The sequence below is a fragment of the Kogia breviceps genome, chromosome 7, assembly GCF_026419965.1.
Source record: "Kogia breviceps isolate mKogBre1 chromosome 7, mKogBre1 haplotype 1, whole genome shotgun sequence".
Taxonomy (NCBI): domain Eukaryota; kingdom Metazoa; phylum Chordata; class Mammalia; order Artiodactyla; family Physeteridae; genus Kogia; species Kogia breviceps.
In genome coordinates this window covers 63,218,180-63,231,172 of record NC_081316.1, presented here as the reverse complement: position 1 = coordinate 63,231,172, position 12,993 = coordinate 63,218,180, and the positions used below count along the sequence as shown (strand labels likewise).

General features: G+C 40.6%; 1 protein-coding gene across 4 annotated transcripts in view; it reads right to left on the bottom strand.

Annotated features, from left to right (window-relative positions):
* Positions 1 to 12,993, bottom strand: part of PAK1 (p21 (RAC1) activated kinase 1) — a 150,100-nt gene that overhangs the window by 31,716 nt on the left and 105,391 nt on the right. For all 4 annotated transcript variants that reach the window (XM_067038432.1, XM_059069512.2, XM_059069514.2 and 1 more), the window contains exons 6-7: positions 3,464 to 3,580; positions 79 to 253 (exon numbers count right to left, since the gene is read on the bottom strand). In XM_067038432.1, coding sequence (XP_066894533.1) covers positions 79 to 253; positions 3,464 to 3,580 — 292 coding nt within the window. The remainder of the gene's footprint in view (positions 1 to 78; positions 254 to 3,463; positions 3,581 to 12,993) is intronic.

Sequence of the window (12,993 nt, the reverse complement as noted above, 5' to 3'; positions counted from 1 at the left end):
TTATAGCAATAGAATTCCACCTTTGTGCTTGACCAGTCACATACCAAAGGGAAATTCAAAAACCTGGAAAGTGCTTACGTAATTTCTCCAAGATCTCCTCATCAGACATTTTAGGCTTCTTCTTCTGCTTCTCAGTATTCCGGGTCAGAGCATCTGGCGGAGTGGTATTATTCTCAGTAGGTGAAATGGGAGATGTAGCCACATCCCGAGTTGGAGTAATAGGAAGTGGTTCAATCACGGACCGTGTGTATACCTGCATTGTTGGTGCAAAAATTTGGCAAGGCCAGTCTCTCTTAGATGTGTGTGTTAGAACATCCACAGAAGAACAAATCCCAGTAAACTCATCCCTTCTCCTAGGTCAAAATCTGTGTTACTCTTCCTCTATACTCAGGCTGTGAGGATGGAATGGTCTTCCTTGCTCTCACTATACACAACAAGGGTTAGTGAGAGTCTGAGCACTTAAGATATTCAGTACAAGTTAGACAACTCTCATTATAAATAGTTTAAAGGACATTCTATCATTAGATGGGAATCCCCTTTATCTGTAAAATTCTATTCTTTCCCAAGCTGAAATGAAAATCCTGTATTCCCACAGTACTTTCCATGGCTAACACAACACAACGTTATCTTCATTTGAGTTACTGCCTCTTTAAATCCTGAACCTTCACAGAGAAGGAACTGAAATTGTTCTTCTTTAAGAGGCAGTAACAGTGTAGTCATTTAGATCACAGACTCTGGAACCTGACTGCCTGGACTTAAATCCCAACTCTTATTCTTACGTTGTATGACTTTGGGCAGATTATTTAACTTCTCTATGCTTTAGTTTCCTCATTTGTAAAATGGTGATGTTAGTGATACCTACCTTATAGAGCTGCTGTGGTAATAATTAATTAATGTGTGAAATGAGTAACATCACACCCAAAAGACACTAAGCTTTCAAATTTTGGCAAATATTATTATATTTCCTATTCATTCATTTACTTAATAAACATTTACTGAGAATCTATTATTTGCCTTGCTGTACAAAATGCTGTCCCATCCACTATTCCTGTGAAGGAAGTCTTGGAGAAAGTCCTAACTGCAAGGCAAAAGGGATAAATGTCAGAAGATACGAGCAAACTGTATACTATTAACGTACAGAAGAAGTGATCAGACGTTATACTGCATTTCCCCAGGAGATGCATCAAGGCATTTATCACCTTTTTTCATAAAAATATCACAACAATTTTGTGGTTAATCTATAAGCTCTATGAAGACAGGGAATCTGTGTCATTCATCCCTGAGCTCCTATATCTAACCAGTTGCCTAACAGAAAGCAAGCATTCAGGAAAATGTTTGATGAATCGATGAATAAATAAATAGGATTTTTCAGCTGGATCTTGAAGGATGGACATGATTTTAATAGGTAGAAAAGGGAGAGAACTTTCCACATAGTGGAAATAGCAATAAGTCAAGACACAGATCAGAGACTACAGCTTCTTTCCTGACTATTCCAGCATAATGATTTCTTAATTTTCTATTCTTGTACATGTAAACAAACTATATCCCTGGCACCTAAATCTGTACTTTCATGCCTTCTCCTCCTCCTTTAGTTCTCTTGACATGCCTCTTTAAGGGCACGAACCCTGCCTTTTCCTTCTCTAAAATTCTCTTTTTCTGGCTCCCAGCAAAGGTCTGCTCACATAAAAAGGCCACTGTGCTATGCTGGAATACAACCTGGACCTGGGGTCAATTACCTGCTTTCAGTTCTAGCTCTTTTGCTTACTTAGAGACTTTGGGTAGATAAATTTACCTCTCTGAATCTCAGCTTCTTCTTCTATAAATTAGGAATTAACAATGTCTTTTTAGAAAGGAATGCTATCAAGATCAAATTTATCAATTCATTCAATACTAACTGCCTTTCTAAAACCTTCCAAGAGCTATGTTAAGCACTGCAAATACATACATATATATGTGTGTTTGCATATATATATGTGTGTGTATATGTATATGTGTGTGTGTGTACACACACACACACACACACACGAGTTCGTGGTTTAGTGGGAAAAATTTTTAAATGAACATACTTCAAAACAAAAAAACATACCAATATGAGATATCCTGAGAACTCTCCAATTTTGAAGCTCATTTTCCTTAAAGTGACTTTGTAGCCTACAGAAAGGGTGATTCCACACATTCTGCTTATAAATTCTAATCCTAAAAGGTCATCTAATCCCCCTGAATTTCCTCCACAGCATCTCTATAGTCAGTCAACCAACATCTGCTTGAACACTTCGATGAATTCTCTAATCCAGAAACAATCTTTTTTTTTTTTTTTTTTTTTTTTTTCCGGTACACGGGCCTCTCACTGCTGTGGCCTCTCCCGTTGCAGAGCACAGGCTCTGGATGCGCAGGCTCAGCGGCCATGGCTCACGGGCCCAGCCGCTCCGCGGCATGTGGGATCTTCCCGGACCCCGGCATCAGCAGGCAGACTTTCAACCACTGCGCCACCAGGGAAGCCCCAGAGACAATCTTTTTTTGTATTATCACAGAGTTTAAGCCCTAGATCATTCTTTCATTATGAAGCTCTTGTCATAATAAAAAGTCCAAACAAAGAAACACTAGTAAAGTATCATCTGATGAGAGATCCGATGAGAGATGAGATGAGAGATAACGCAAATTGTGCCAAGTGAGGACAGAGGGACCTGGCTATTCAGAGATGCAAGAACCTCAAAAGAAGTTAAATAAAAATCACTGCCAACATCCAGCATCAAAATGCACTCCTGGGGCTTCTCTGGTGGCACAGTGGTTGAGAGTCCGCCTGCTGATGCAGGGGACACGGGTTCGTACTCTGGTCCAGGAGGATCCCACATGCCGCAGAGCAGCTGGGCCCATGAGCCATGGCTGCTGAGCCTGCGCGTCCGGAGCCTGTGCTCCGCAGCGGGAGAGGCCACAACAGTGAGAGACCCGCGTACCGCAAAAAAAAAAAAAAAATGCATTTCTGATGTCCAGCATATTAATAGCACTAATGTTTTCATAAATTCTCTTGAGTCTTACAGTATCATCAATGATGTACTAAGAGGCTGAACACTGCACATTTAACAAAGAAGAAAAGATCTATAGCAGGCTAATATGTTGCTTCCCAGGAGACTGGACTAATTTGTTAGTCTTGCACTAAGAAACATTAATTCTATATAGCTTTCTGTATGTGAAGAACAAGCTAAGTAAACTAGGCCTAAGTTGGTACAAAGACCAATTATCTAGGACACTTTGGGACTATCTGCAAACTAATGATAAATACACCACTTCTTGTCTTTAATCATACAGAAAATACCTTTCAATCAAGGTAATTTAGTGATTTCACCACCTGCAAAATCTAAGGACCACTACCAGATTATTAAACCTCTAGGCCTCAGCACCCACCCCTCACTCGCCCTCCAAATTCTAATAAATCACAAAGCTGCCCATGTCCCCAAAGACTCACAGATTTTGTGTGCTCTGGGCGTGGAGCAATCACTGGAGGTGGGGTAGCATCATCATCATCATCTTCATCTTCTGAAACTGGTAGCACTGCAGGGGTCTCAGACACTGTCTTCACGTTCTGCACAGTGGAGAAAAGCCAGATTCATCATAATGAGTTTTTCCCCAGATTGGATGCTATCGATTTCACTAAGCTTTTGCCCTGTCCTGGAATGAACCTTACCAGCACCACTAATTAAATATGCTATAATCTCAGCAACTTGATTTTCCCATGTAAACTGTACCAAAGCTGGGCTAAGACTGGCAGGTTTTAGGGCAGGTCCAGGCAAAAAGATCATACCCATTACTGTTTATAACACATATTCAAGAGACAAAATAGCTCCAAAACATGAGATTTTTGATAGAGATTAAATGATTACAGTATAGGGCCAGAGAAGCAAGGGATTATTTGTATATATTGATATAATTCAACAGTTTCAGATATTTTCAGAGCATCTGCTTTGTGCTCAGTAAGATACTGTAATGAATGCTTTTGATATAATTGTACAAAAATGAAAAAGATGGCCCATGTCCTAAAGCAGCTCACCATATGATGCAGGAGACAGAGGGACAATTCCCTTCTGCTGCCATTTGGGGCCTCTGGAGAGAGGAATGTCAGAAGTCAGAATGACAGGGGATACGTGAAGGAACTGTCTAGTCAAATGCTAGTCTAGAGCTACTGTTTGGGAGCCTGGTCTTTACTACATCTGACATACTAAGATAAAGAAAACTAGCAAGCTCATAGATTCTAACAGGGCCTCCAGTGCAGGGCATAAATAGAAAACTGCCAGTGACAGGCATATGTAAGCAACTAGCTTTGGTGATCACAGGCAATGAATCCATCCTCTGGGCCTCAAGTTTCATCACTCGAGGAATGTGGAAGAATAGGACAGGTATAATTTGAGGGGTGACCTTAAGTCACTTTCAGTTCTAAAATCCAATAGAGGTTCTTCCCTTGTCAAAGCACATATTTTGATATTTTTCTGCTCTAATTTCTTTTCTCCCCAATATTCCACTCGGAAACCCAATATTCCACTTAGGAACCCAAAATGGGAATGAGGTTAACTCAGCAGCCTCTTCATCATCAGGTGAAGAGGCCCTAGGGCTGACTAATGTAGACTATAAACACTTGTTTGTTGCCTCCTAAAACTCTATAAAGAAGGGGATTTCATCACCTTTCTTAGCAACACATTCTGTTTTCCACAGGTGATGGCTTTGTGTGGTAGTATTAACAACTACCAGAATCAAGAGATTTAGGTTTTGGTCCCAGATTTTTATTTCTTATCCCTGTGTTCTTTGGCAAGGCTGTCCCACTCTAAGCTAGTTTTTCATCCATAAAATGGAGGTGATGACAGAAGCTCTCTGCCTACCTCACAGGGCCACTGGGAGGAAGAAATGAAGTGATGTGAGTATACAGCATTTTGTAAATGGCAAGGGGCTAGAAAGATGTAAGGAATCAATTAAATTATCATTATGTTTAATAACCACAAACCTCTTTTTGAAGAAGTGATTTCAACTCACCCATTCATTCACTGTGTACCAGGCTCTATTCAAAGCTCTGGGGCTATACTGAAGAACAAATTAGATAAAGTGCCTGGTTTTATGGATTACATTTGAGAAGAAGATACAGTCAAAATTAATCACCAAACTGCCAGGCAGTAATAAGATAAACATAGGAGAGCAGAGATTGGTTGAGGGTAGGGAATTATTACTTTACATAGAGTAGTCATGGAAAGGCCTCTCTAATGGCCTGAATGAAATGAGAAAATGAGCCATCAGACCCTCTGGGAAAAGAATATTCCTGGCAGATGGAAGAAATACAAAGACTGTGAGAAAAGGGGACATGCTTGGTGTACTCCCAAAACCTCCAGGTGCCTACCTATACTACTGAGAAGTGCTTATGATTTTAAAACTGCTGAACTTTGGGTAAAAACATAGGAATCTCTGACGTTCTGGCCCAGGATTGCTCCCATCAATCCCACCCTAGCTCCATCAGAGGAGGGGTTCTTCCAGGACGAGGTAGGCTGTAACTACAGGACCCAAGAGGGCTTACATTCATCTGAAGCAGTGGGCAATGCCCAGGCCCAGGGGTGCCATCAGTGGAAGTGACCTCCCAGAGGTAGTAGCAGGAGAGTGTCAACCACTACTAGCCTGAGGTTGCAATCCTGAATAAGGCAAACAAATTCTGGCCAAAGGTACAGCAGACACTAGAGAGAGGCCTCATACTAGTCATACATGACTGGCTCTGTGCATGTACATAAAAACTTCAAAAGAGCCAAGCAGAAAGTAAAAGTTTCTGGACAGCCCTGAAAGAGGTCTCAATAATTAGCAAGGATATAGATTTTAACAATACTATCAATCAACTCAACCTAACTGACATGTACAAAACTTTCCACCCAAGTTCTACAGAACACACATTACTTTTAACCACTTATGGATAGTTCTTCAGATAGAACATACGCTGGGCCATAAAACACATCTCAATAAATTTTGAATGACTGAAAACACACACAATGTATACTTTAACCACAGTAGAATTAAATTAGAGATAAACAACAGAAAGGAAATTTCTCCAAAGAAGATAAACAAATGCCAAAAAGCACATGAAAAGATGCTCAACATCATTATTAGGAAACGCAAATCAAAACCACAATGAGATACCACTTCATATCCACTGAGATGGCTATAATAAAAAGGCAGACAATAGGGACTTCCCTGGTGGTCCAGTGGCTAAGACTCCAGGCTCCCAATGCAAGGGGCCCGGGTTCAATCCCTGGTCAGGGAACTAGATCCCACATGCCACAACTAAAGATTCCACATGCCGCAACTAAAAGATCCCGCATGCTGCAACTAAGAAGATTCCACACGTGGCAATGAAGATCCCCATGCCGCAACTAAGACCTGATGCAGTCAAATAAATAAATAAATATATTTTTTTAAAAAGACAGACAATAACAAATGTGGGGGAAGATACAGAGAAATTAGAAGCCTCCTAACATTGGTGGGACTGTAAAAAGGTGCAGCCACTGTGGAACACAGCCTAGCAGTTCCTCAAAAGGTTAAACATAGAGTCACCATATGACTCAGAAATTCTACTCCTAGGTATATACCAAATAGAAATGAAAACATAGATCCACATCAAAACTTGTACATGAATGTTAGTATGAGCATTATTTAGAATAGCCAAAAAGAAGAAACAAGCCAAATGCCCATCAACTAATGAATGTAAAAAATGTAGTATATCAATACAATAGAATATTACTCAGACATAAAAAGGAATCGTGCTGATACATGCTACAACATGGATGAACCTCACAAGCTTTTAAGTGAAAGAAGCTAGACACAAAAGACTACCTGTTATACAAGTCCATTTACATAAAATGTCTAGAAAAGGTAAATTTATACAGACAGAAAGGTCAGTGGTTTCCTAGGGTTGGGCATGAGAGTTTGAATGAAGAGTAAACGAGTACAAGGGGACTTTTGTGGCGGTGGCAATATTCTAAAACTAGACTAGTGATAGTTGCACAAGTCTATAAATTTAATAAAATCATTGAACCGTACAATCAGTATGGATGAATTTTACGGTATGTAAATAACACCTCAATACTGCTGCCTTTTAAAAGTTAAATTTTTAAATTATATGTAAAACCAGTAGGTTCTCATTATACATTTCATATAATATAGATATATAAGGAGTTAAAAGTGAAAATTCCTCAGGAATGCCTGACAAAGAGGGCAGATTGAACACAGGAATCTATTTCTTAAAACCTCACTAGAACTATAATAAACGAATGGCCTTTTAAAGGCATTAAACCTGAAGGTTGAAGAGAACAGGATAGGAGGCAAGATTGGCAAAGGAGGCAATGACTGATGGATGAGCAGTAACTGTCAAGGAGATTGAATCCAAAGCTGATGGTAGGCAAACCTGAAAACCAATCTACATATCTATGCTGCAAAATCAAGGCAAGGAAAAACAGAGTAAATATTTTTAAAAACAGAGAATCAGTCCAGGAAGTCTAAAAAACAGGAGTTCCAGAAAGAGAAAACAAAGAAAAGAGGGGAAGACATCATCAATGAAATAATTCAGGAAAATTTCCTAAAACTGAAGCCTTGAGTCCAGGTTGAAAGAGTCCACAAAGCTCCTCACAAATTAAGTAGGTGAATATAGGGATGTAATTATGAAATTTCACAGCAGTGGTGACAACAAAGATGCTACAAACTTCCCAAGTGAAAAATAAAAAATAGGTCAGATGCAAAGATGCAGGAATAAATAGGCTTTGAACTTGAATAGCCAATGCTGAAAGCTAGATGACAAAAGGGAATGTTTTCCAAATACTGGTGGAAAATTATTTTCAACCCAGAATTCCACATTCAGCCAAATATCAATCAAATGGTAGAAAAGAATAGAGGTGCTCCATTTTGAGACCTGAAAGATATTAAATATTTACTTTCTCAAAGCTACTGGAAGATGGACTCCACCAAACTGGGAAGCCAACTAAAAATGAAGAAGCATTGCACAGAGAACTCCAATACAGAAATTTCAAAGACAATAGTCTTAATCTTCTAATCCTCTAATTCTTCCTGAATCTCCTTGAATAATCTTCTGTGTCCCTTATTCTCATATTTTCCATGTGTTTTTATATTTTATATCAATAATCCACTCTTATGTGCATTTTTAAACCTTGGGAATTTGTTTCTTCAACTATATTTTTAATTTCTAAGAATTCTTTTTTTATCTTCTGATTGATCTACCTGCAGTGTGTTTTTGTGGATGCAACATCTATAGAACCTCTCAATATATTAGATTTTTTAAAACTTTCTTTCCTGAATTATCAATTTCCTCTGGGGTCAGTTTGATTTCTTTTTCTTGGTCCTTCTCTTTAACGCTTTGTTTCTCTCAAATGTCTAGAGATCCTTGGCTCTCCCCTCATATTTATCAGTGAAAAACCATATCAATTAGTGTATGAGACTGGCATGAGTTTCCTCTGTAGTTGTGTAAGTCTATTTCTCTGCTGTCCCCTCCTCTGAATAGGAGGTCTGATGCAGTCTGTACATGAGTTATACAGATGTGGTAACTGGCAAGCATCACTTTAGGGTGAGCTGCCATGGAAGAGTATGTATGGTATGTATGGTATGTATACCTCTCCTCCCAGTTATCAAAAGCATCAGAAATTTATCCTTGGGATGCAAAAGTTTAATGTATTTTCTTCCACTTCAGAGCTACTTCTCCTTTTTCCTCTACTTTATACCTGTTGTAGAGATCTGTAGTTAACTCCAGTTCTGCTCTGCTTCTCTCTCTTCTCTCCCTGTACCCACACCAGGCATTTTCCTCAAGTAGGCAGTTTACTTTCTTTAGAAAAGTATCTGGTTTAAGCTTAGGATCAACCTTCTGGTACCTTTTGCTCACTGTAACATGGACACTGCCCCTGCTATTTCACTTACAGAATTTAATTTAATCTTGAAGATGACCCAAGACTCCTTCCTGTTTTTTATATATATTCTCTCAGACCATTTTCTCTTGAGCTACTCTTATCTTTCTAGGATATTTGTCTTCCACATACATACAGCAGCTGTGCTTTCGGCTGCTCCAATCAATCTGATCGTATCTGCTTTCTACCTTCCATGAATTCCCAACAATGGTTTAATAACGTCCTGTTTTTATTTTAAAGCACTGTTTTGAATTCATTTTTTATGTATCTTTTCTGAAATTAAGAAATTTAGTATAGCAGGAGAGGTAAACATATGAATTCACCCCAATACACTGACCCAATTTCCAGAGGAATCTTTCTAAGATGGTAGTTTAGACTAAAATACACATCTAACTATCTCACTTAAAATACTTCCGATTTAAAATACTTCCTTAGGAGACCTTCAAGATGGCAGAGGAGTAACACATGGATATCACCTTCCTCCCCACAAATACATTAGACATACATCTACATGTGGAACAACTCCTACAGAACACCTACTGAACGCTGGCAGAAGACCTCAGACTTCCCAAAAGGCAAGAAATTCCCCACGTACGTGGGCAGGACAAAAGAAAAAGGAAAAAACAGACACAAAAGAATAGGGATGGGACCTGCACCTCTGGGAGGGAGCTGTGAAGGAGGAAAAGTTTCCACACACTAGGAAGCCCCTTCACTGGCGGAAACGGGGGTGGGTGGGGGGGAGCTTTGGAGCCATGGAGGAGAGCACAGCAACAGGGATGCAGAGGGCAAAGCAGAGAGATTCCCGCACGGAGGATGGGTGCCGACCAGCACTCACCAGCCCGAGAGGCTTGTCTGCTCACCTGCCGGGATGGGTGGGGGCTGGGCGCTGAGGCTCAGGCTTCGGAGGTCACATCCCAGGGAGAGGACTGGGGTTGGCTGAGTGAACACAGCCTGAAGGGGCAAGTGTGCCACAGCTAGCCGGGAGGGAGTCGGGGAAAAAGTGTGGAGCTGCTGAAGAGGAAAGAGACCTTTGCTTCGGGGTGGGCGAGGAGAGGGGATTCAGAGCACCACCTAAACGAACTGCAGAGACAGATGCAAGCCACGGCTATCAGCACGGACACCAGAGATGGGCATGAAACACTAAGGCTGCTGTTGCAGGCACCAACAAGCCTGTGTGCAAGCATAGGTCACTATCCACACCTCCCCTCCAGGGAGCCTCTGCAGCCCGTCATTGCCAGGGTCCCATGATCCAGGGACAATTTCCCCAAGAGAAAACACGGCATGCCTCAGGCTGTGGCAACGTCATTCTGGCCTGTGACGCCGCAGGCTCGCCCCACATTCCATACCTCTCGCTCCCCCCGGGCCTGAGTGAGCCAGAGCCCCCTAATCAGCTGCTCCTTTAACCCCGACCTGTCTGAGCAAAGAACAAACACCCTCAGGTGACCTACATGCAGAGGCAGGGCCAAATCCAAAGTTGAACCCAAGGAACTGTGAGAACAAAGAAGAGAAAGGGAAATTTCTCCCAGCAGCCTCAGGAGCAGCGGATTAAATCTCCACAATCAGTTTGATGTACCCTGCATCTATGGAACACCTCAATAGACAAAAAAAATCATCCCAAAATTGAGGCGGTGAACTTTGGGAGCAACGATATATATATTTTTTTCTTTTTTCTCTTTTTCCCGTGTGCCTGACAGGGTCTTGATGCTCACACCGGGTGTCAGGCCTGTGGCTCTGAGGTGGGAGAGCTGAGTTCAGGACACTGGTCTACCAGAGACCTCCTGGCTCCATATAATATCAAACGGCAAAAGCTCTGCCAGAGATCTCCATCTCAACGCTAAGACCCAGCTCCACTCAACAAACAGCAAGCTACAGTGCTGGACACCCTATGCCAAACAACTAGCAAGACAGGAACACAACCCTACCCATTAGCAGAGAGGCTGCCTAAAATCATAATAAGGTCACAGACACCCCAAACACACCACTGGATTGGGTCCTGCCCATCAGAAAGAGAAGATCCAGCCTCATCCACCAGAACACAGGCACCAGTCCGCTCCACCAGGAAGCCTACAAAACCCACTGAACCAAACTTACCCACTGCAGGTAGACACCAAAAACAATGGGAACTACGAACCTGCAGCCTGCAAAAAGGAGACCCCAAACACAGTAAGTTAAGCAAAATGAGAAGACAGAGAAACACACAACAGATGAAGGAGCAAGGTAAAAATCCACCAGAACAAACAAATGAAGAGGAAATAGGCAGTCTACCTGAAAAAATATTCAGAGTAATGATAGTAAAGATGATCCAAAATCTTGGAAATAGAATGGAGAAAATACAAGAAACGTTTAACAAGGACTAGAAGAACTAAAGAGCAAACAAACAATGATGAACAACAAAATAAATGAAATTAAAAATTTTCTAGGGCTTCCCTGGTGTCGCAGTGGTTGAGAGTGTGCCTGCCGATGCGGGGGACATGGGTTCCTGCCCCAGTCCGGGAGGATCCCGCATGCTGTGGAGCGGCTGGCCAGAAAGCCATGGTCGCTGAGCCTGCGCTCCACAATGGGAGAGGCCACAGCAGTGACAGGCCTGCGTACCACAAAAAACAACAACAACAACAAAACAATAACAAAATTTTCTAGAAGGAATCAATAGCACAATAACTGAGGCAGAAGAACGGATAAGTGACCTGCAAGATAAAATAGTGGAAATAATGACCATAGAGCAGAATACAGAAAAAAGAATGAAAGCAATTGAAGATAGTCTCAGAGACCTCTGGGACAACATTAAATGCACCAACATTTGAATTATAGAGGTCCCAGATGAAGAAGAAAAAAAGAAAGGGTCTGAGAAAGTCTTTCAAGAGATTATAGTTGAAAACTCCCCTAATACGGAAAAGGAAATAATCAGTCAAGTCCAGGAAGCACAGAGAGTCCCATACAGGATAAATGCAAGGAGAAACACGCCAAAACACATGTTAATCAAACTATCAAAAATTAAATACAAAGAGAAAATAGTAAAAGCAGCAAGGGAAAAACAACAAATAACATACAAGGGAATGTTCATAAGGTTAACAGCTGATCTTTCAGCAGAAAATCTGCAAGTCAGAAGGGAATGGCAGGACATATTTAAAGTGATGAAATGGAAAAACCTACAACCAAGATTATTCTACCCAGCAAGGATCTCATTCAGATTCGATAGAGAAATTAAAACCTTTACAGAAAACCAAAAGCTAAGAGAATTCAGCACCACCAAACCAGCTTTACAACAATTGCTAAATGAACTTCTCTAGGCAGGAAACACAAGAGAAGGAAAAGACCTACACTAACAAACCCAAAACAATTAAGAAAATGGTAAAAGAACATATATCGATAATTACCGTAAATGTAAACGGATTAAATGCTCCAACCAAAAGACAAAGACTAGCTGAATGGATACAAAAACAAGACCCATATATATGCTGTCTACAAGAGACCCACTTCAGACCTAGGGACACATACAGACTGCAAGTGAGGGGATAGAAGAAGATATTCCATGCAAATGGAAATCAAGAGAAAGCTGGAGTAGCAATTCTCATATCAGACAAAATAGACTTTGAAATAAAGACTATTACAAATGACAAGGAAGGACACTACATAATGAAGAAGGGATCAATACAAGAAGAAGATATAACAATTATAAATATTTATGTAACCAACATAGGAGCACCTCAATATATAAGGCAAATGGTAACAGCCATAAAAGGGGAAACTGTCAGTAACACAATCATAGTAGGGGACCTTAACACCCCACTTTCACCAATGGACAAATCATCCAAAACAAAAATAAAGAAACACAAGCTTTAAATGACACATTACACAAGATGGACTTAATTGATATTTATAGGACATTCCATCCAAAAATGACAGAATACACTTTCTTCACAAGTGCTCATGGAACATATTCAGGATAGATCATATCTTGGGCCACAAATCAAGCCTTGGTAAATTTAAGAAGACTGAAATCATATCAAATATCTTTTCCAACCACAATGCTATGAGACTAGATATCAATTACAAGAAAAAAAATCTG